The sequence below is a fragment of the Myotis myotis genome, unplaced genomic scaffold (assembly GCF_014108235.1).
Source record: "Myotis myotis isolate mMyoMyo1 unplaced genomic scaffold, mMyoMyo1.p scaffold_m19_p_7, whole genome shotgun sequence".
Lineage (NCBI taxonomy): Eukaryota > Metazoa > Chordata > Mammalia > Chiroptera > Vespertilionidae > Myotis > Myotis myotis.
This window is the reverse complement of record NW_023416379.1, coordinates 9102640-9127664: the sequence shown is the minus strand read 5'-3', so window position 1 is coordinate 9127664 and position 25025 is coordinate 9102640. Positions and strand designations below refer to the sequence as shown.

Here is a 25025-nt window from a genome sequence, read left to right as displayed (position 1 = left end):
TTGTGTGAATCTACAAAGGAGCCCATTATTCCCAACAACTTCTTATCATGGAGCTGTTTCAGGCAAGAAAGTACTAGAATGTGCACATTTTTAAACATAAGATTTTGCTTTAAAAAATAAGAACAGCCCTAGCCGGGTTAGCTCAGTGGATAGAGCGTCGGACCTAAGGGTCTCAGGCTTGATCCAGTCAAGGGCATGTACCTTGGTTGCAGGCTCCTCCCCAGCCCAGGCCCTGGCCGGGGGCTGGTGCAGGAGGCAACCAATCGATGTGTTTCTCTATCTATCTTTCCCTCTCTTCTACTCTCCCTAAAAATCAATGGAAAAATATCCTTGGGTGAGATTAACAACAACAACAACAAAAAGAACACAAGCATCTTCACAGCCTGAAAAATACACATGAACCAAGTAGTTGGTAATCTAAGCAGACACGGGTGATGGCTTCCCCAGCATGTGGGTTGTATACAGTTGCCTGGAAATCTTTGACCTTGCCGTCTATAAAGGCTGGGAGATGTGAACAGCTTTGTTAAGAATTTCCCAAGAACGGAATAAATGTAATCTCACGGAATGGGAAATTTTGATAGTCTTTGTACTACTTACGGATACATTTTCAGATGTGCTGACTTAATCATTCGCAAATAGGCTTTAACAGTGTTTCTAGCTCTGAACATCCTAGCTGAGGTCTAAATGCGACTTTTCACTGACAATCCTGAGACAAGAGAACCCGTTGGAGCTCCCTCCAGGAGAGTGAAATGTGTAGTGGTTCCGTGTGGGCCAGCTCCTTCCGATTCCATCTGCCGGTTGTGAAGCCTTGAGCGGCGGATTTAATTTCTCTGAGCCTACTTTCTCCCGCTGATTGATAAAGTAAATAACAGGACCTGTGTCAAGGGTGGTTGTTGTAAGGATTAAATGCGATTATATACACAAAGTGCTTTGCATAGTACTGTACACAAGAAGTAATGCTTCCTAAATAGTCAAAATTTAAGTTGAAATGGGTGAAATGCTTAAAAATGCTGAAAACCAACCATTTAGCAAATATACTGCTTCTTAAGGGGTAACATTCCAGAGAACGTGGTCCTTATTCACTCCTTCAAATAAAACTGATAAAGTCAGAAAGGTTTTATTCCAGATAACTAACACACAATTAATTAGGCACAAAATATTCCAGTACTGAACTGCTGCTTACATCAACTCTATTAAATTGTATTAAATCTGGGCATGGGATATTTATCTGGCACCTAATTGTCAATATTCCAACTATTTATGAAAACTAAGGCATTTAATTTGCGAGTTAAAACTGGGATAATTCCTCTTGCAGCCCCACCACCTTCATGCTTATGTGTCAAATAACCCAGCTAAGATTTTAATGTGGTTCAAATATTTGTTGACTGCCTGCTATAGTCATATAACAAACACTATTCAAAAGTAGGAAGGGAGAGAAAGCGAGCCACTTAGGCTGATGTTGTTTAGAGCCTTTCTCTGGGGAGAGAGACCGATGCAAATGAAGACCTAGCCCATCCTGTCCAGCATGGCGCAGGCAGGAGTAGCCTGGACCTCCGGCATCAGGCCCTCCTTTCCAGTAATTCGTCTCATTTCCCGATTCCCCAGGGAAGGAGGGTGGCCAGCGCTGCTGATGACATCGCCTGACATCACTGTTCCGGATGGTAGGAGCGCGGGGCCGCCGGCCCACCTCCTCGGTGGCCTGACTGCGTTAACCTCTCCGTTCCCCGCGCTGCCACGTGAGGTGTCCTAATACGGTCCGACCAGGGAGACGCCGCGGAGCGCTCGCCTCTCCGGTGAACCGGGAGGGGCAGGCACAAACCTTCGGAGTCAACCACAGCCTGAGGAGAGCAATGGGGCTTTGGGGTCGCCGCCGGGCGAGCTGAAAGTCCGCTGCGGCAGAAGCTCCCGCCTTGGGTACCTATCATTCAGTAAACCCGGCTAGTCCCATCTCCCCGGAGGCTTCCCGCCCTCGCCTCTTTCTCAATCTCCCCTCGCCATCGGCAATCCTGGGGCACCCCCCAGCTCAGGTCCGAATTTCGGACCGGGGGCCCCTGGGGGCGGCTCTCGGGACCTGGGCTGGCGACTCCCTGCGCCTCGGGTCCTAGCAGCCTGGGGGGGGGGGGGGATGCTGCTGCAAGGCGTGTCTGGGCGGCGCTCATGTGATGAAGCGAGGGGAAAACAAGGGGGAGGAGGAGGCGAAGAGGTGGCTTTTTTTTTTCTCCTTTTTCTTTTAAGGAGTTTGCCGCGAGCGCGTCTCCTCCATTCGCAGTCCCGGCGCGGTCGGAGGAGGAGCGGGAGAGGACGGCGCTGCTGGGACCTCGCGGGCGGGCGCGCGGCTCCTCGCTCTGCCCCGCGGCCCCGCGACTTGCAGAAGGCGTGACCGGCGGCTGGGCGCGGGGAACCGCAGAGCGGCCATGGGTGCTGGGAGCTCCACCGAGCAGCGGAGCCCGGAGCCGCCCGAGGCGGGGAGCGGGGCGCCGGCCGAGCCCGAGCCCGAGCCCCGCGGCGGCAGCCCGGTGGCGGAGGCGGCGCCCGGAGCTCCCGGGGACCCGGACATCGCGGCCGCGGAGCCGGCCACCAAGGTACGGGAGCGCCGGGCCACCTGCCGCGGGGAGGCGGAGGGGGGGGGATCCCTCTGATTTCTGCCTGCGAGAACTTCCCGGCCCGCCCAGCCCATCTGCGAACTCGGGCGCACGAACCCCTCTTTCCAGGGTGGTGGTGGGGTTTTGCGCCGGGGCGGGACCCGAGCAGCAGCGAGCGCGGCCGGGGGCTCGCACCTTTGTCGCGGGTCTCCGCGGCGGGCGACCGCGCCATCCGCAGTCGGAAACCCCGAGCCTTTCTCCACACCCTTCCGGGGCTAGCGACCCAGCCCGAGCCGCTGGGCTGCGGGGGGCGGGGGGAGTCCGTGGGGAACTGACCCCCGGGGCCCAGAGTCTTGAGCCCCGGGCCCTGCCTCTCCCAGATGCGGAAAGTCAGCTGCTGGGCCAGGGCCCGTGTTGCCGCCCGGAGGACGGGCCACCCCTGGGTCCCAGGCCGCCTGCCTGCCGTCCTTGTCGCCAGCTGTGCCCGGAGCCACCTGGGTTTGGTACCCAGTCCTCCTGCGGCAGCGGCTGGGGCAGACGACGCCTTCCCGATGCAGAGAAAGCCTGGGCTGTAGCTCGCTCGGAGCCAAAGAAAACCTGGGCAGACGCTGCGTTTCCAAAAGGAATGACAGGTTTTGAAAAACGAGGCAGCGTCTTCCCTTTTGCTCAGTGCATTGCCTGTGGGCTCGGTTGGATAAACAGATCCCGGAGGAGTAGTTAGAAGTTTTCAAAGGATGCGGTCTGTGCTCTTGACTATGAAGGCGTCCGTGAACCTGCTAGGGCATTTGCATGGGACGGTCTTCAGTCTCCAAGGCTGGCATAGATAGTCTTGGCCGCTCCAGCAGCCCAGTTTGTATTCGGTCCCGTCATTGGATTATAGACATATTTCCCGGCATGTGCGTTCCTTGGCAAAGCTTCTCCCAGCCTGTTTTATGATGATGCCCTCATAGGAAGATGTGGTCAAAAACAAACAAATCATGTGTCGAATTTGAGGATGCAGATTACACGAGGACCTTTGAGAGTTATCTGGGCAGGTTTATTGATGTTTGATACATGTTTAATGCATACATAGGTAAATATGTTGGATAAATGTTGTTATAGGGAAAAAGAAGCTGAAATCTAGGTAAATGTCACAGAACTATGGCCTCATTGTCTTGACCTCTTTAGATGCCCCAGTCTAGTTTGGGCTGGGACAGCTCTTAACTAGATTACCTTCAGTCTTTAACTTACAAATCCTTGTGAAACCCATGGTCCCTGTAGTTGGAGATATAACAGGTACTAACCGCCCGGTATAGCTAGATTTTGTAAGGTGCCCACGCCTTGGCCTAAGGACCGGACTGTCGCTTTGAGATCTGAGTCACATTTTAATGCTTACTGTACATCACTTTTTAATGCCAACTACTGCCAAACGGTTGCATAGCCCGGATTTAGAGTCCAGTAACGAACGTAACGTTAATGTGCCATTGCTAAAGCTTTTAGTCAGGTTCGTTTTTCCGTGGCTTTTACTGCCCCTCAGGCTCTCCTGTTAACAGTTCACGCTGAAATGCGGTACTTACTCCCTTCCCAGTAAATTCTAATTTGTTCATGTAAAAATATTCCTTCCATTTTCTGATTCGCTTCTCTTTATATCTTTTTTTTTTCTCTCCTCAGAATCTTAGTCTTCTCCCTCTTTCCTGGTCACCACCATCTTGAAACAGCCAAACCCTGTCCTTTAAAAAAAATGGCTTAAATGACATCCAGAATTCACTGACCTTTTTGGCGTTCTGCCCAGTTATCAATTTGGAGGCAATCAATACACTTACATGTATCCTTGGAAAACGTGCAGCTTTTCCTTTCAATGAGCAAAGTGTATTTCTCAGGTTTTGAAGACCTAAGTCTTTTCTAAAGAACTCTGATTAACAGTGACTCAGCACGCGGCTCTTGCCTCCCCTCTTCACCCTGTTCAGCTCCAGTTCCTGACCGCCGAGTAATTCCATCTGCCATTCTAGGCTCTCACCGTGCCATGGACCCTTCTTCTAGCAGTTTCCACGTTTGTGGCTTTAGTGACTTGACTAATGTTTTGGGTTTTTTGGGTGTGTTTTGTTTTGTTTTGTTTTTGTGAAGCTATTCTGAATGTTCCACAAGGGCGGGAACCATGCCTGTTGTTTATAACAGGTGTTCCCCCCAGGTGTTGCCTGCTGTCTGGCACGTAGTGGGCTCTCAGGAAGGGATGGTACTGGTTCCCTGGTTTTGATTAGAGACGATCAAGTTGGGCAATACCCTGCCCGTCTAATTTTTCTACGATTTAACCTTTGACCTTCTCATCATGATCCATCTCATGTATCAGACAGTGATTACGTCAAGTCCGTCTGTTTGGTTATTAATAGATCTAATGGATATTTTGGCAAAAATTCAGATTTGGGGACTTTGGTTTCTATTTCTCTTGAAAGAGTGGCATGGTAGGCAATTTCGAATTGCCTTTGATATCAGATAGACCAATGTATTGGCCACAGATATGCAGGTGGCTCAAGTGAGATCACTTCAGTGCATTGAATAGTTATGAATTACATCTTGAGCTTTCTTGTTTGGGTCTATTTACTTTTTGGCAGGTTTAGACGAATACATCCTTCCCTTCCCACCAGTAGAATGTTGATGATTATAATAAAGAATGTATTTGTAAAGAAAAAAAAAAAAGAACGTTGATGATTAACTAGAGGCTGTTAGCAGATTTTTACCCCCATCTAAAATGATAATCGTATCATATGCATGTTGCCTATTTAGCAATCCAGTTTACTTTCCTTTTTGTCTGCTAATTTCAGTTACCAGTTGCTCCCTGAATAAGTGCTCACACATCAAAAGATGTTACACTCATTGACTTGTTACTCCTATCAGGTCAAGCTTGATTACTCAAGCTTAATGTTTAGATGCACTGAGGCAGAAGTCTTGGTTTTATCTGTGGTATTTTTCAATAAATGGAAGGAATCTTATATCTTCTAGTCCATTTTTTATAGTCGTCATATGTGAATTCTGGGAGAAAATGGCTTGATCAATCATTTTCCAGGTTTAATTTTGAGACTTGGCTATTTTGGCTACTACAGGGGCAGGAATATTAGACTGCGAAACACAGGGGGTAAATAAAACCTCGTATTAATCCTCAATTGTCTGTTATAAAAACTTGTCTTCAAAGAGTGTTTTAAATCCGGTGGCTATATAGGGTGGAGTATATGGCACATAAATGACAAATGACTTCCAGGACTCTGGCAAATCTTGATTCTGGAGCCAAGCTTTAGGCTAAGTCTGGACAGTCCCCATCCTCTGCATCAGCCTTTCTGCATTTTCTGCTTAATCAGTGACTTCAGAAGTAGAAATGGAACAGTGGTCAGTTGCCACAGTGAGAGGCCAGTGTCCCTGTCGGGTGGGAAGATGGGGACTCCCGTCAGTCCTTCAAGTTGGGGTTCCATTTGGTTACAAGAGCTGAATCACCAAAACATGAACTTGTACTCAGTTGGAAGGATCCATTATCTGATGAGTGGATTGAAGGATGTCTGCCTTTCGTGCATTAAAACAGACCATTGAGTTGACTGAGTGCATTTCGTAATCCTCTTCCAGCTTCAGGGGGTGGTATGCTTTCTCTCACTTGCCCTCTGTTTTACAAAATGGGGAAGGAGCCTGAAGATGGCATGATGGGATTAGGTCACCAGTTTTACACTAAAAGGGCCGCAATTTAAGATGACTAGGCAAGAATTATTCGTTTGTGAGTAGAGTGGTGTTTCTTTTTCGTTTTCTTTTACAAACCTTTGTGTCCAGAGTGGTATTTTTATGTGTGTGGCTACCCTGTCTTGTGGATTTTCGCCAGATTCTAAAAGGTGCTGCTATCTGATTGGAACACAGCCCTGAAACTGGAGATGTGATGCGAGGATGGTCATTTAGGATAGCCGTGGCTGTGGGGACTGCAGGCCCTGCAGGCCCTGCCCTTGAGTCTGTTGCAGCTATTTAGGCCGGTGGATGTATGCAGTCAATGGAGATTTCCACTTGAAATACCTCACTCTATGAATGAAGCACAGGCCTCAATGTGCGTCCCTTTGCATTCATTTGGGTTGACTAAACTCTGCGCCTGGATAGCTTTTAACTGATATTATAAGGATCATTCTAGTTTGGTATCTTACAGGAGGATTAATAAAATGGAAATAAAATGTCTTATGTTAAAAGGTATTTTAATAGAATTGGGTTTTTTTTTTCTTTCTCTTCATTAGCTTTAACACATATTCAGTGTTGTAGAACACCAAAGAAAGGAAAATCAAATGAAGTGGTGCTTATCCTTGACCTCTATAACCCTATATGCTGTAGTCATTCATGAAGTGAGAAATTAGAATTTATAGCACTTTGAATTCTGAGAAAAATATAGTCATGAAAAAAACTTAAATATCCTCAAACGCAATTCTTAGTTCTCTTACAATTCAGAATAAATTTGATTTAATTTTAAAAGAATTTAATGAAAAAATATGGGGAAAAAGCTGGGTTCTGAAAGGAAGAAGCACTATATGTAAGCATATTTTCAATAAATTCTTGAAAAATCTATAATTATAATGATTTGATTTGTCTAATTAGATTTCGGGCCATTTTCCTGAAAATTAGCACCATATTAGAGAGTGTAAGGGTAGGATTAAAAATATATATGTTTTTGTTGATTGCAGAGAGAAGAAGGGAGAAAGATAGAAACATCAATGATGAGAGAGAATCATTGATTGGCTGCCTCCTGTACACCCCCTAATGGGGCATGTGCCCTGACCTGGATTGAACCATGACCTCGTTCATTGGTCAACACTTAACTGATGAGCCACACAGGCTGGGATAAGGGTAGGATTTTGTACCTATGATCATCTTTTCGTGTCCTACTCAATAGTACATCTAATAAAAGGATTGAGGTGTTAAAATAATCGAATAATTTCAACCATACATGCCTTCATATCTCTTATCATAATTGAGCTTACTTATTTAAAGCTGACTGTAGATCCCATATCAGTTTTTAATTGTAAAAGCTTTCTAAGATGATCAAAAGCATTTGTTTACTTTTATTAAAATGACTTATTTAAAGGCACTGCATAGCAGGATTTGCTTAATGTTTATTTTTTTAAAATATTCATAGTTGAGAACCTCAGTCTGTAGAATGTGGTAAAAAGTGAAGGCCACCTGTTCTCTTCTCCCCTCAAGTACTCATTGTTTGAAGTCAGCATTGGTGGTTTCTTGCTTATTCTTTCAAAAACTTAAAGCGTGGACAAGGATATAAATAAAAATAGTCCCATCTTTATAAAATTATTTTCGTTGCTACTTCATAACTGTAATTTTGCTACTGTTATGAATCGTCATGTAAATATCTGATATGCAGGATGTATTTTCATTGTTACAAATTGAACATAATTAAAGCATAGTGATGAATCACAAAAACAATATGTAATTCTATATGTGTTTTCCGATGGTCTTAGGCGACCCCTGTGAAAGGGTCGTTTGACCCCCAAAGGGGTCGCGACCCACAGGTTGAGAACCGCTAGGAGGTCAGGACTTGCTTTCCAAAGCCGTTGCCTCAATGCATCACAGATTTTCTAATACTGGTCGGTCTGCACCCCAATTGGCACTTGAAATTCCGTCTGCATTTTTAATGATGAGGCTGAGAGCCTTGTCATGTACACTGACCACCCAGTCAGGAACTGGACTGGCTTTCAGAGCATTAAATAAAGGCTATGGTTTATTTTACAGTTAATTTTTAAAGACTTTCCCTCCGAAATTACTCAAAATAGGGGCAAGTTTAAGAGCAGAAAGGTGGCTGAGGGGCCATTCTTCTTGACTCCTTTTTCTTCCCAAGTTAGTAAACTGTCTTTAGTTTTATTTGCTTAGACAGTGACCTACTTTTTAGGCTATCAATTTAAAATTTTCCCCTCTGGGAACCATCTAAAATCTAGTTGCCAGAAATTTCTTCATACTTCTGATCCATGACATACATGTTGGAAACAGGGATTGAGGGTCACAGAAATCCAATTCCCTTGGGCTTTGTCTCTTCTCATTCTCTTAACAAATGATGGCCTGGCTCGGGTAACTGGAATAAATGTGTTTTCCCAGAAAACGGTAGGTATTCAAAGCTCTGGAAACTTCAGGATCTTTCCCAGACACTGTTGCTTCTCTTCCTACAAGTATTCATTCCAGTTCAATGGTTTTAGTCTTCCCTACAGTTTCTCCATGATGTTTAAAAAAAAAAAAAAAAAAGAATGGGGAGAAACCCTGCAATTGTATTCTGTTTAATTGTAACCTGTTATAATAAAATGCCAGTTTTACTTGATTAGTAAATGAGACCAGCCACCGGTGAGAAGGGGGGGTCACAACAACTGATTGGCCAGTCTTCTGTTCGTTATCTGCAGACATTGTAAACGGCGGGAGTGTTGAGAGATTTTATTTTCTCAGTCCCCAAACCTGGTTGTTCAATTGAATCACCCGGGGAGCTTTTGAAAGACATCCCTGGGCCCATTCTAGATGCACTGAATCAGAAAGGCTGCCAATCGGAGGACTGAGATTCCGTAGCCTTCATGTTCTCCCATATTCTGATCTGCCTGGTGTGGCCACCATTGTCTTAAGAAGGAATGTAGGAGGTAGGAGCTGATGGAGGGCCAGGGCCAGCCAGGTGGTCCAGGCCACGATGACAATTGCACAGACTGATTGAGGTTGGAGCTAGAGTGGGTGGGAGGGAGGGTTTCAGATGATGTTGGAAGAGTTGTTAGGTATTTCCCTTCTCACATAAACAAAGGAAAATATTTCTCCTACATTATTTCATTCCTTTAATCTCTTGTATCAAAAACAAGTGTGCTGTTGTTGGTAGAGGGTTTTCTAAAAGAATGTGCTGTTCAGGGTGAATAGGTGTGGAATCAAATGCTATTATCCTTCCTGAGCAAGAAGCGCCTACTTGTCACTGTTCACGGTTTTCGTTTCCATCTGCTTGCCTCTTAAGCCTTTTCCCTCGTTGATTGATTCTAAACTTCCTTTTTGCTAGATAAGTAGACAGTAGCCGAGGGCTTACTTTATGGCCTTTGGCTGCTCCAAAAATCTGTGATGAAATCTTAAAACCTAAGCAAGTCCTTGCAGATCAGAGTAGAGTCTGGCTTTCCCCACGCTTATCACTGTTCAATCTTGATTCCATAAACAATTCTTTGCTAGTGTCTGTGCTCAGGAACTGTGCTGGGAACTGCGGAGACAAAGGGAGAACTTCAGAGCTCAGTCCTAAAAAAATTAATGTTTTCCCTTTCATAGACTTAGCTCTTTCAGCCACTGGATATGTGAGGACTTTACGTCTGGAGGGAGAGAACTAAATTTGTTTTCTGTATGGTTACCTGCTGTTCCAGTACCATTGGTTAAAAGTCCTTCCTGTTAAAACTTGAGTTTCCATATATGTGTAAATCTGTTTATTGATTTCATTTTACTTTTAAAATGTTCCTGCTGTCTTTTTGTACACTAAGTTTAAAGCATTAAGGGAGTGTCTACAAATCTAGTCAATTATAATAGCAAGTCCATGGTTTAAAACACTTTTATATTTAACATCTGAGGTGTTACCCTGGTCTCTGATGGTAGGTTTATATCTACATAAATGTAAAAAAGTGGGAAGCAGGTGTTATAAACTTAATTTGTTTTCTTGGTATGTAATAACATTATGCATTAAAATAGTCAAATATCTCCTAACCACTTCACCATATGAAAGGCAATGGACTAGATTCTCTGAGAGATAACAGAATAAGACCACATAGCCCTAGCTGGTTTGGCTCAGTGGATAGAGCGTCAGCCTGTGGACTGAAGGGTCCCGGGTTCAATTCTGGCCAAGGGCACATGCCTGAGTTGTGGGCTTGATCCCCAGTAGGGGGCATGCAGGAGGCAGCCGATAATGATTCTCTGTCATCATTGATGTTTCTATCTCTCTATCCCTCCCCCTTCCTCTCTGAAATCAATAAAAATATATATATTTTTAAAAAGAATAAGACCACATAGCATTACCCTTGTGAACCTCATAATCTAGGTAATTTGAGAGGGTTCCACTAGAGGAAATAGTCAATAACCAAGATTGAAATAATTGGACGGCCAATAGAAAAAATTGCCATTAGTGGGTACGTGTCTTCTCAGTGAATTGTCCAGGTAACTGCTATAGAAAGAACCCTTCGGAATGTTGCAGGCAGATGAAAGGCCATTTAGTAGGGAGGCAGAAAGTACATGACATATTACGGGGCTGAATGATTATAAGGGAATAACAGAAAGAGGATAAAAAATAGAGTTGCAACCAGTCATTATAAGAGCTGCACAGGCAACAGAGAGCCAATGAAGGTTCCTGATAGAAAAGAATTCCAAGAGGCAGAAATGCCACCTGCATGGCTGATGGACTCCTGGGCGGTCAGCTCACACAAGATGGAGAGGATCCGCCGGAGAGTGGGGGGAGGTGAGACTGGAGCGGGTGACTGAGGAGGTTGTCTCGGCAAACATTTCCCCAATATGGTAGATGTGTGTAGCAGACATTAATTAGCAGGGGCAGCGGGGTTGGGGGCAGGGAACATATACTTGTCTTGGGGGCAGTCAGAAATACCGAGGTTTCCAGACTTGGATATGGAGAACCTCAGTTTCCCTAATAGTCAGACAAGAGCACCCCCTCATGAGGTCAGCTTCAGCTGTCTGTTGCTGTGTAAACCTGTGCCAACAATGATTTCTCTTCAGAAGGGAGAACATCGCGTGTAGCAGCAACTTAAGACTTTAAAGAAGAAGAGTTTGCGGCAGACTCTGTAGGTGATGACATGAGATCGGTGCCATTTCTCTAATAGTGGTCTGTGTCGGAGCAGAGACCCCGGGCATCAGGGGCAATCCAGGCTAGGAGGGTGGTGGGTGTGGGGTCAGAGTGGAAGGTCAAGTATCACAGAATAAGAGATGATAACACTGATGGAGCTGTTGGTATGTAATAAGATTATGCATTATAAATAGTCAGTTGAGATCTCCCAACCACTTACCATATGAGAGGTGTCTATGGAGAAGGTGGAACCAAAAATGAATATTAATGAAAGACGACAAACCAGACACCATTGTATTGAACAGCTATTAGATCACTACTTCATCAGGCAACAGTGACCATTTCACCCCAGTGACCATTTCACGTCTGTGTCCCCCTAAAAGTGAAGGAACCTGATGGTTGACTTGCATTCCATTTGGAGGCAGAGAAAGCAGGTAGCTTGGGGAATGTTTATCTTTATTTATCTTTCTTCTTTGTCATTCTTTCCATCTCTGGTGTCTGCCCTTTGGTCTGTAGTTCAGAGGACGATTTATGGTTTGTTATTTTTCTCCATGTCAGAGCACATGATTTCTTACTGAATTGAGCCATCACAGGTTCTGGGTTTTGTCTGCCACACTATCACTTTTCTATCGTCACTCCCTGATACTGGCCATCATTACGGAAGGCATGCTTCTTTTCCCCCTTGATAATTTTCCTTACTCTCTAAAATACGCTGTGTTGTGATGCATTATATAAGATCATTGACAGATTTGATGGTTTTTAGTGTTTTTTTAAGACTAAATTAAATTTAGTCTGGATGATAATTTTTCATACCCCTTGTAGAATACCTCTTAAGAAACTTTTGTTTGAAATTATCCCTCACTTGGGTATATATGTAAAAGTGTTGCCCCCACCTGTAACATACAGAATGCTATGCAAGGTTTAATTGTAGATGTGGTCTGTCTACTTTGAAGTTACCATTGGTATACACTACTATAAATTGGAGGGAGAGGTAAGATTATAATCTACAGGAAATTGCTAAGAATTAGGCTGTCTCTCTACTATGAATTTTTCTGAATTATTTCAGAAATGACACATTTAACCAATATTTAGACATAAGTCCCCTGACTCCTACAGTGTTAATGTAAATATTTAAATGGAAAATTTTGTTCTTGTTCTACTCTTTTATAGGAATTAAGTTACTGAAAAGCAGTAAAAAATGTCATCACTAAAACCAATCCTGATTATCAAGATCTTTTCTCCAGTCCTGATGAAAGATAGTGAATAAAGTTTTTTTTAAAATACATTTTTATTGATTTCAGAGAGGAAGGGAGAGATAGAAACATCAATGATGAGAGAGAATCTTTGATTGGCTGCCTTCTGCATTCCCCTCACTAGGTCTCAAGCTTGCAACCCAGGCATATGCCCCTGACCAGAATCAAATCCGGGACCCTTTAGTCCGCAGGCCTATGCTCTATCCACTGAGCCAAACTGGCTAGAGCGATAGTGTATAAAATTTAAACAAAAAATAGTTCACAGTAAGTAATGAGGGCAAAACCCAGCTGATTGGTTTTAATATTTGATTTTTTTTTCTTTGGAAAGCCTTCCAGAGTTTAAGTTCAATTTGATGGCAGTTTTAGATCTGTTTTTGTTTTTTTACAATAATTTGTCTTACGTTGATTAAAACGAAGATTGATTATTCTTTTGATACTCATTAAAGACACATTAAGGTCCTTTGAATGTTCAAGAGGTTCTGTCCTGTAAGGGAGATTCCGTGGTGACCAAACAGGACCTGCAATACTATCTGGGATTGAAACAGTGATGAGGGATTTCAAGTCACTTGGACCTGGGCCCGCGCACCAGTCCTCCAGGACGGGGAGGAATGACGAGAATGCCTCAGCATTCAGGGAAGTGGGTCATGGTTGAAAGTCCTGCCGTTGTCAGAGCACGTTTCTCAGGCAGTGGCTGCGAGCCTGTGCTACCCAGGGTGCTGGAGTCTGGGCAGATTAGGTGCCTGGACGAATCCCAGCCTCTGGGGGCGGGGGGCAGGAGAGCTGGACGAAAGAGTGACAGATGGGGCTGCACTCCCCACCCCAGAAAGAAATAAAAAGCTAAGGCTATAGGATGGTGACCAGAAAATCATAGATTGATAAGGGGTTTTTCTTAATTGCATGATCTTAGACTAAAAATTAATTTAAAGAGTATATAGGAAGAAAAGGAAAAGTAGGAAGTTTCTTTTAAATGAACTGAGGGTCTTTTTATTTATTTATTTTTTTGGCGGACAAGTGTTAAGAACTACAAGGTGTACCCACTGAGTTCCCTATATAAGTATCTTTGACCTTAATGCTCACAGCCTATTGTAGATTTAACTTGTAGAAACCATATATATATATATATATATATATATATATATATATTACTTTTAAAAATTATTATTATTGATCTGAGAGAGAGAGAACAGAATAGTGGGAGAGAGTGAGAGAGAAACATCGATTTGTTGCTCCATTCATTGTTTGATTCCTGTATGTGCCCTGACTGGGGATTGAACCCACAGCCTTGGCATATGGTGGTGATGTTCTAACCACCTGAGCCACCCAGCCAGGCTGGAAGCCGTATTTTGCTGTGAGATGTAGCTAAGTGCTGAACAAGAGGCACACACATGACAGGTCCCAAAGGCGAGAGACCACATTCTGGCGTGCCAGGCAAGGTGGCAGGAGGGTGCTGTCCACCGAATGCTGGTGTCCCCCCAGATTCAAATGTTGTAACTCTAATCCTCGATGTGATGGCATTAGGAGATGGGCCTTCGGGAGGTGATTAGGTCATGAGGGTGGATTATAAGGACAATCACGGGATTCGTGTCTTTATAAGGACTTTTCTTATAATCGAGAAAAGGCCTTCAGCAAACCAGTGAGAGAGCTCTCACCAGGAACCAACTCAGTCCTGGAAATCCCATAAAAACTGCCAGAGTCACCCAGGCCATGGCCGTTTGTATAGTAGCCCGAGCTAAGACAGAGGGAATGGAATTCATGGTGAATTTTTGAAGAATGAGATACTTGAGAGGAACCAAAAAAATAATATATATTTTTTTAAAAGTGAGCCTCATTCTATTAGGAGAGACACTGAGTAAAAAATAGTCTAGGAAAAGTTTTAACTGCAGGACTTTTCAAAGCCTTTAAAATGATTTTATATCTTTCAGTTACATCAACATTTGAGGAGGGGTGAGAGAAAGAAGCAGAGAATTGAGGCAACAGTTAAGGGTCATTCAAATTTGGGGGATAGAGTACACTTTGAATGTGTTTCGTTGTTCAATAATCCAGATAATTGCATCAGGTTTACTTTGTATTTTCAGTCTGCAATAAGTCTAATAACTGTTTATAGACTCAATTTCTATGGTACTTAATTAAGTGCTCTTAGGGCTAAACATCCCAGTGCACGCCGCATTATGCCTTCAAACTTTCCCTTAACCGTACTTTCTGGGGCCAGAGACAGTTAGACTACTGTGGAGTTAAACGCTGTAAATTACTGTGTTCCCCGAACCGTTGCCAGCTCCTGCAGTGAAGACTGGAGGTATTGTAACTGTATGTGAACTTGGACGAAGATGGGGGGGAAGGTCAAAGCAGAGCCTTCTTGAATGGAGTTGCAAATTCTTCCTCTGGCAAACAAGAGTAAAAGGAAATGTCACCCGTTTGTTGCTTTTTATGGTCATGAAGAAGGAAAAATCCCCAAAGCTTATGATTCCTTTGCTATGAGCTGACCAGCTGGCTTATTTCGGCTTCGGATAAGAAGCTGAGAGAGACACTGCTGTATTTTTTTTTTTTCCTGAGCCTGATCAAAGCAAATAACTGTATTCTGGGATTGTAACTCAGCGAAATTTTTAAGAAAGTTGCTTCTTTGTAAAAACCTAAAAATCAGTGTAGGGCTTGTCTTTTAAGATTGCTTTAGGCCATATAAGCAGAAGTAAGTTAATGTAGGCATAAGGTACTGATTCCTCCTTCATAATACATATTTACTAAAAGTGTTTATTTTAAAAATTAGCATATATATATATACACAGAAAGTTTAATATACCTACTTATTGACTCCTTTTTAAATAAATATTTTTATTGATTTCAGAGAGGAAGGGAGAGGGAGAGAGAGATAGAAACATCAATGATGAGAGAGAATCGTTGACTGGCTGCCTCCTGCATGCCCGCAACCCGGGCATGTGCTCTTGACCAGAATCGAACCTGGGACCTTTCAGTCTGCAGGCCGACGCTCTATCCACTGAGCCAAACTGGCTAGGGCTTGACTCTTCAATGTAACTTCTGGTGCTTATTCTCACACGAAGCATTAGCTTGACAGGAGTGAGGGATGGGATGGATGTGTTGGTTGTGTGAGCTATGCCTGTGTCTCTGTTGATTATAGGAGGAAATCTGTAGAGAATGAATTAATAAGCACGCTTTGGGTGTGGAGGCAGGTCATAGGCCTAACTGAGAACCAGTACCTCATTTTTCTCCTTTATCTGGTGTCACTGAATGCCGGGCCCATACAGTAACCATGTTCTCCCTTCCCGTTTTGCTCTGCCCTCCTGACTTCTAGTTCATCACCCATCCCGCTTCACTTGTTGAACTTTATTGAATTTAAGCACATTTCCTCCCTAAAGTCATCTCCCAGCTGATGTGCCAGCTGAGATCAAGGCATTGTGTTGAGGGGATTTTGTCCTCGCCCGGGTTTTAACACTCAGTCATACTCACCAAGTGTCAGACCCACGTACACATCCATGTACTGGACAGGTTTCTCTGAAGAACAGCATTTCTCTGTCCACTTTGCCCACCTCCTCCTCCATGAAAGAGAATTCCTTCATGAACCAGCAGCTTCGGGCTTTCTCCAACTCAGACCTCTTGTAGCCTATATCCACGCAGAATTGTTCTTTGAAGCGTCATTTAACAAATAACTAAATTCTTTCATTTTTCCTCCACATGCTCTCCTGAGATGCCTTGTCCACTGTCTAGGGCAGTGATGGCGAACCTATGACACACGTGTCAGAGGTGACACGTGAACTCATTTTTTTGGTTGATTTTTCTTTGTTAAATGGCATTTAAATATATAAAATAAATATAAAAAATATACATCTTTGTTTTACTATGGTTGCAAATATCAAAAAATTTCTATATGTGACACGGCACCAGAGTTAAGGTAGGGTTTTTCAAAATGCTGACACGCCGAGCTCAAAAGGTTCGCCGTCACTGGTCTAGGGCCTAGAGTCTAGGCTTCTGTGACATCACCTGCTGTTGGATCCTGAAACTATCCACCTCTCCTCCTGGGCACCTCTAGTTCATTGTCTTCTGCCCTTTCCCATTGAGGGTCCCCGCCTCAGATCCATACCTTTCTGTTCTCTTCCCTGTTCCAGCCTCGGGCCGGTAGAAAGGAGACTGTTCTCTGAGGAAAACTAGTGCTATACAGAAGGGGTTGGATGAAAGAGAGGACGGCGGTGGAGACATCAGGGTGGAGCATGGCCCACTAGTCTGGTGAGCCAAGCTGACAGCTGGAGCAGGGTGTGGCCCTGAAGGAGGCTTGGATGGACTGCTGACCCTTGAGGACACATTTGCAACTCCATTAGCGCTTAAATGTTACGTGTTTAAAGCAGTTTACTAGTCTTGCTTGCTAACATTATAAAAGATGTATATATACTTAATGTGAAATCCTAGGTGGTTCTTTTGCCCATAAATTCTACATGAAGATAGCATGATATCCAAATGCATGTTCAAGATACACGTTTAGCCCTGGCTGGTGTGGCTAAGTTCATTGAGTGTTGTCCCATGCACGAAAGGTTGCTGGTTCGATTCCCAGTCATGGCATGGACCCAAGTTGTGGGTTCGATATCTGGCCTGGGTGTGTACAGGAGCCAATCGATCAATGTTTCTCACGTCGATGTTTCTTCTCTCTCCCTTCCTCTCTAAAATCAATAAAAATGTTTTAAAAAAGATACATTTTAATATAATATAAACACGTATGTAATATTTCTGGTTAAAAAACTGAATTTAGTTTCAAAAATCTTATTGGATGATGTTGACAGAATTTAAATCTGTAGGAAAGTAGAATTTGTCTAAAAGCTTATGTTTTAGGGACAAAATTAAATTTATACATGTAAATTAGAGCAGCCTTTTCTTTTTTGCAACAGTTTTATTAGTAGATAATGCACATAACATACGGTTCGCCCATTTAAAATCTATAATTCAATGGGTTTTAGTAATCAAAACATTCTGAAAAACGTTATTGAACAACTGGAGGCAGGTGATACTGTTGACTGATCTGAGTTAGACTCTTATAGGTGCTTAAAACTTTTCCGTCACAAGTATTCAGTTGGCCCCTTCTAAAATTTTTTTGAAAATCCAAGTCTAGGAAGGGAACTAGTTGCTTTTTGAACTTTAAATAATCACCAGGGGATTTCATGACCCATTCAGTCAGTTAGCTAAACAAACTTTAATCCACTGGAATAAATCTGCTATATTCATTTAAAATATAGCAGAGGAAAAAGAACTTGAAAAAATATAGCCAAAGAAACTGAACTTGAATATATTAACCTTCTGGGAGGAAAGACCACTTAGTTTAAAATACAAGAATAATAATGCTTGTTAAAAATCTAACAGTACATACATAGGTATATAAAGCCATTCTTTCTCCTTACCCCTCCATCCCTCATCGGTCTCCCTCGGTCAAAAGGAACATCATCATCATCATCATCATCACCATCATCTCCTTCCCAGCCTAGAATGGATTACTCAACAGATGTGTCGAGGGGAAAAATTTGGTGATCCCTAGGAGTCAGGTTGGGTTCACTAAGAACAAACCCAACAATCATACTTATTTAATTTTCTTTTTTCTTTCTTTCTTGGTCTTTTTTGTTGATTTGATTCCTGGGTTGATGGTGATTTTGATTATACCAAAGAGATACTTACTTTCTATTTCTGAAGATTTGCCTGTTCTGGACATTTCATATAAATGAAATTATATACTCTGTGGCCTTTTGGGTCTGGCTTTTTTCACTTGGTGTAATGTTTGCAAGGCTCATCAGTGTTGCATTGTATCAGTACTTCATTTCTTTTTATTACCAAGCTAGAGGCCTGGTGCATGAAATTCGTACAAGGGGCTTGGCCGTGCAGCCATGGCAGCTGCCCTCAGCCCTTTCAGCCTCAGCTGCATCAGGAAGGTTGTTCGGCTGTCCAGTCTAATTAGCATATTATGCTTTTATTATTATAGATAATGTTGCCTTGTATGCATATACCTCACATTTTATGTACCCATGAATCAGTTGATGGACGTTTGGGTTGTTCCCGTGTTTTGAATATTAGAAATATCAGTGTACAAGTTTTTGTGTGGGCATGTGTTTTCCTTGGGTGTTTAGTTTACCGAGGAGTAGAATTGCTGGGTTCTATGTTGACTCTGTGTTTAACCTTTTGGGGAGCTGGCAGACTGTTGTCCTTCCGGAGCAGCCGCACCATTTCACTTTCTCACCAGCAGTGTAAGAGGGGTGCAGTCCCTCCACTCCCTCCCCAGCACTGACCTGCCTTTTGGATGATGGTGGGTGTGAAGTGGTCTCTCTTTGTGATTTTGATTTGCATTTCCCTGGTGGCTAATGATGCTGATTCCCCTGGTTTTTAGTGAACTAAATGTCTGGTGTTCTTCTTATACACCAAGTAAAGCTAAAAATAAAGATGCCTTCTGAAATCGATGTGTGTGCGACAGACTCGCGATGAGTCCACGTGACCATCATGCATTGTGCACTTGGCTATTCAAGCACGTGCCTTCCTGCCTTCTGAAAAATAGTTCTTGCCGTCCTGACTTAATAGATAAGAACTGTTTCTAGATGGGGGAGTTGTTCAAGTAATAAAATGTTTCCACGGTGGGGAGCAGCAATAGCGGTGAGGATTTCTGTTGGTTAAGTGTTTCTCACCAGAGGCCGTTTCTTCTAGGAGATTCACCAGCGATCAGCCTTTTGCCAGGTTTGCTTTCCTTCTCACATTTGTAACTTTTTGTTGTTGAAACTTTTAGACATCGAAATACTTCACTCCTATAGCACTGTCTCCCAAGAATAAATTCCTACATTCTTCTGCTTAAGCACAGTACCGTTACCATGCGTAAGAAATTTAAGATTGATTTCATGGCACTGTCTAATATAGACTCCATATTCAAACTTCCCCTGTTATCCGTAAAAACATGTTATACCAGCATTAAAAAAAATTGGGTTCAGGATCTAGTCAGGGTTCCCAAATTGCGTTGTTATGTTTCTTTTTAAAGTCTCTTACTCTAGAGTCCTTTTCCTGCCTTCTTGTTTTTCATGGGATTTATTATCTACGAAGAGCCCAGTTTCTTGCCTAGTGAATTTGTCAGATTGGCTTTTCTGTGCTTAGCTTCAGGCTGCACATTCGTAGCCAGAATACACCTCCCTCTTACATCACAGCAGGAGCCTCGTCCCCCCACGTAGGGAACGTAGGGAGCGTGGAGCTCGGTGATTTGATCAGGGCTCCCACCAGATCCTTCCATGAGGAAGGTATGCTTTCCCCCGGGGTGATATGGCCATTGGATGCCCACTATTCTGTGGCCACTGTTTCAGTATCTATTGATGGTCCTCACCTGACTCACCCCGGGGGTTGCAAGATGGTTCTCATCCATCATTCTGTCTACATTTCTACATCTGGCATTCTGTGTAGAAGACTTTTTCCTTTTTACCCTTGCTTTTCCCTTAAAGTTAAGTTCCGCCCTCCCCCCCCCCAATAATAAGGTTATGAACATACTTCCAATTTTTATTTCAAAATGTATTTCATGGAAAGAAACGTCTATGCCAATTCAAAGACTCCCCTTGGTAGGGACATTTAATAAAATAACGGAATGGCTAAGTAATTATTGTTAGACTGGTTAAAAGAGCAGCAGCATCAAGACGGTTACCCTGAGGGTCCCAGGTGTGAGTGGTGATGTGGAGGAACGGGAGGGCTGGGGGAGGGCAGGGACGTGGTTCACTGCAATAGCAGATCTTAATGTCTTTTTTAATAAAAATATATATTCTTATTGATTTCAGAGAGGAAGGGGAAGGGTGAGAGAGGTAGAAACATCAGTAATGAGAGAGAATCATTGATTGGCTGCCTCCTACGTTGGGGATCCAGCCCGCAACCGGGCATGTGCCCTGACTGGGAATTGAACCGTTTCTCTCTCTCTCCCTCTCCCTTCCTCTCTGAAATCAATTATTAAAAAAAAACATATAAAAATGATGACAACAGCCAACCCAGCAGTCTGCAGAACAGAATTTTTAAAAATGAATTTACCCTCCGAGAAGGTGATAAACAGAACAGCTTGACTGAGCCCTTCCCGAGAAACCCATTCCAGGAGACATCACGTTTCTAAAACTCACCTTTTGTTGTAGAAGACGTTTGAATGAGTCCTTACGGTGTTTTTTAAAATCACGAACTTGACTGCAGCGGTTCTCAACCTGTGGGTCGCGACCCCTTTGGCGGTCGAACGACCCTTTCACAGGGGTCGCCTAAGACCATCCTGCATATCAGATATTTACATGATGATTCATAACAGTAGCAACATTACAGTTAGGAAGTAGCAACGAAAATAATTTTATGGTTGGGTCACAACATGAGGAACGGTAATTAAAGGGCCAGAAGGTTGAGAACCACTGCTCTACTGTGTATTGACTCAGTCGTTTGGATGCTAAACACAGATCCTAGGCTGTGCCTGTCGCTGGGAGGAGCGGGATTTTGCAGTTACCTTCCTGCCATCTGCCTTGGGAGGACCTCCTGCATGTCGTTTCCTGCGCCAAGTTGTGCGTCTGTCTTTTTCACTCCAGCCTAGGGCTGCAGAGGGGCTGCTTTTCGTTCTGATTTTTGCTGAGTGACCTGTTGTAGCTTAAACCCACAGGATACTGCCTTGACTTGGAAAGCTGTTCTTGTTATCTAGACATCGAGACTGGTTTTGTTCAATTGTTTCACATTCATCTTTGCAGGAACAATAGCTAGTAAATAATAAAAAATAGACTGAACATAATTATTCCTTGATGACACCACTGATCATTTGTCTTGGCCTAAGGACGGTTGGCTAACAAATTGGTCCGACTGGGATTTTGTGTGTAAATAAAACTAGGATTCAAAAAAAATTAGGATTGAACGTAAAGCTTTATGTGGAGCCTGAAGAGAGCTTGAAATGCTGTGATCAGCAGAGCACAATAAATCTCGTGTTCCTTTTATCCTTCCACGTTCCCGGGCAGTTCTTTTAATCGCTAACAAAATGTGAATGTAGCGAAAAGCTGAACCGGTCAGAGCTAATGTGAATAGCATGGTGTTCTGGTGGTCCGAGCCATCCTTGCAAGCTCCTCCCTGGAGCCAGGAAGGGATTGGAAATGTAGATGCTATCTCCAAGGGTTGGCTTCGTGTTAAAAGTGATTAAGACGTTTTCCAAGGTGCCAGGACATTCAATGCAGGTTTCTGTTTCAGTTCAGGGCTTGAGTGGAACTGAGAAGGGGTGGCTGGTGGACCTGAGGTAGTAGCTTCGTCAGCATTCGGGGAAGTCCGAGGATGCCGTGGCTCCCAGCTCTGCCTGTGTCTCCGCAGCGCGTCTCCCTGTGGACAGCGCCCCCCCCCCTCCCACCCCCACCCCACCCCCACCCCCAGCCTCACACAAAGGGAAGGGGCAGGGCTGGGCGTGGCTCCAGGAGCACAGCCACCCAGGGACCTACCACTTGGAGGAACTCACATTTTTTATACCCCCTTTCCCGCAGGAAGTCACCCATTGCGTTTCATCACAATCATATGCTTTTATGGAAGATTTAGCTAGCCCCTTGATAGCATTGTCCCTTTATTGATTTATCTATTTAATAAGAAAAACAGAGACCTGTCTTTAGAGATAAATCCCAGGACTGCGTTTTTCTTGGCAGTTTTGAGGTGGAATCCTTTGTGCATGCGTTTCCATAGGCACACACTCGGTTTCAGCGATTTAAAGCCAGTCTTGCTCTTGGACATTTAGTTAACAAGAAAACAAGCCAACCTAAAAGCAAACACAGCACCTTAGGAAATCTTGAGGAAAATGAATCCGTTCTTTCCTCGGGGTCATGACCCCTGCAGCTGTTTAAAGGTGGGTTCCGCAGGCCAGGCCGGGGCTCCCGGGCTCCATCGCGGCAGATGGAGAGGCTGAGCCAACGCCTGAGCGTGGTGTTAACCGATGGGGCTGCCAGGAAGGTTTGTCAGTTATAAATGTTACAGAGGCCGGAATGCCTTGCTAAGCAGAATGCGTGCTCCTGATTTAAAAGAAAGCCTGGAATTGATCTCTCTGGGGTGGAGATGATAATCACGCCCGTACAGATAAAACTCACTTCCTGGACTTTTACTCCTTTAAAAAGAATGTTTAAGATGCAAAATGAATGGAAAGAGGGCTCCTGGGTATCCTGTTTTTAAACACTGGGATGTTTACAACGGGAGAACTTTCTAGAATTGAAATAATTTGAAATAACACCTGTTAAATTCCTTTGCCTTAGAAATTTATGCTTAATAAATAATAGACGTTCAATAGGTATGTGTTGAATGAGTTAATTCGTGGATCTAAAAACTAACCAGGTTCCTTAACAAAACAGGAAGACTCAAACCCACAAGTAGACTATTGCCTCTATTTAACCGTTTTCTTTGGTGTGCTATATTTAGACAGGGCTAGAAATCCAGTGTTTCCTTGAGCTTTGTTATTATTGAACAATCATAAAAAGGCATTTTAAATGCTAATAAGAATATACATAGGAACAAAATTTAGAGTAATGTGTGGATTTTGTAAGAATTTATTTTTCAACTGTGTTGGTTCACTTGGCACGGGGTGTTTTTCCTAATATTAAATAAAGCATTAGTCTTCGAAATATAGAGGCATGTTAAGTCTTATCCTTAGGGAACAGCTAAGAGGGGAGTGTGTGTGTGTGTGTGTGTGTGTGTGTGTTTCTTAGCAAGGATGAAACATTTCTGTTACTACTATAGAAGAGGGATAGTAGGATTTATCCATCTTTTGCATTTTATTTAAAATCTACTGTGATGAGATGTAGATTTTCATCACTTAAGGTAATATTTGAAAAGCTCATGAATTAATTTCATGTTAACTTCTGTGTTGAAAATAATTTGGGGGCCCATACTGTATGAATGTGGATAGACTCACAAGGAAGGAGAAGCCAAGTGTAGTTCATTGTTATCGAAGAAGACTCATAAATCTGGTCGGACTTGGGGTTTTGGAAAGGCCCTCTCTTTGAACACCCTTTGGTTAGAGATCGCTCTCTGTGCAGTGGTGTTTTGGGTGTTAGTTATTAAAAGATCGTGTCTCGTTCATGACTTAGCTTTAGGACAGTGAGTTTTAAAGTGTTCTTCATCAAAACTCACGTCATTGTTTCTAAATTCCTTGCATAAATTTTTAAGCAAACGGTTATAATGGATTTCAAATTGAGAACAACAAACCTTGAGCGCCATTCGTACCGGTCTTACCTCAGTGGCCGAGAATGCCCACACCCAGAACCTTTTCTAACTCTTGGGAAAACAAAAGTGGTGATTGTATTGAGATTGTATTCCCTGGTGTTATCTTATTACCTAGTGCTGACTGTGATCCATGGGTTGTCGAAGGCCCTTTACAAATGTTAACTCCTGACTATTAAATGAAGTGTCATATCCTCCTATCTTGGCAACTAAACCTTTGAAATGACCTGGCAGTCCAGGTCTGAGGTTAGAATTCGTAGTCAAGCAGCACCAACCTCCAGCCTGTCCTCTTCCCACTCCTGGCTGCCCCTACACCTTAAGGGGCCGCCCGCACATGCATGCGATTGTCCAGCCCACTGCCCATGCTCTGTCCCTCCTCCCATCCTCCACCATAGCAAATGCCCGTTGGCTGGCCCCCTGGCTTAGGGATGCCCCTGGGAACTCGAGTCTCGGGTCACAGGGCAGGTGAGATGTTAATATCAGGTAGGTTTGCCCTCTTGGTTCCTGAAGGGTAAGGAAAGGTTAGTAGAGGAGGGCCAGATGGGGTTCTCTGAAATGAGGGGCTCTGTGGCCGGGGGTCTAATGGTGTTACCACTCATGGTGGTTCTTTGAAGCTGCTTTCCCCCTGATGCCTCCTCTCTGATGACTTGATCCATTAATCCTGGGCGGGAGCTGGAGCATGAGCCCACTTGTTAGGACCGGAGAGATGGTGAACTATGCCTGGGCAGGGCAAAACCTGAGGAAACCCTGGTGGAGGCCCATAGCGGTCCTGACTGCAAATTGGTGGTCAGACCTGGGTCTAGGGGTGAGAGATGATTGAACCATCCTATAGCTCATTCCCTCTATCGGAAATCAAATTGGCTGGCATGTTGATCTTGAACTTCCCATCCTCCAGAACTGAGAAATAAATGTCTGTTGAAACCACCCAGTTTGTGGTGTTTGTTATAGCAGCTGGAGCAGGCCAATACAGACATGAGTGTATAGTGATCTAGTGCCGGGAGCCGGTCCATGCTTGCTGTTTCAAGGGACCTGGCATATATGGCATACTGTTCTTAATATGTTTGCTCACCTTCTTGGCACTATGTGTTTTAACCAAGGTCTCTGAGAAAGGTTGTTTCCCCAGGTAGGGATTTTCCCCTGAAGTTAGGGAGGGAATAAAACTTCTTAACTAAGTGCCAGGCGGGTAATTAATCACTTTAACTATGAACA

General features: G+C 43.6%; 1 protein-coding gene across 3 annotated transcripts in view; it reads left to right on the top strand.

Moving 5' to 3' along the window:
- The first annotated feature begins 1695 nt into the window (after positions 1–1695).
- Positions 1696–25025, top strand: part of AKAP12 (A-kinase anchoring protein 12) — a 75635-nt gene continuing 52305 nt past the window's right edge. Inside the window, exons 1-2 of one of the 3 annotated variants that reach the window (XM_036316409.1) lie at positions 1696–1914; positions 2236–2582. In XM_036316409.1, coding sequence (XP_036172302.1) covers positions 2415–2582 — 168 coding nt within the window. In that variant the 5' untranslated portion in view covers positions 1696–1914; positions 2236–2414. Of the gene's footprint in view, positions 1915–2212; positions 2583–25025 lie in introns of those variants that run through there. The other 2 variants (XM_036316407.1, XM_036316408.1) reach the window with 2 other exon arrangements.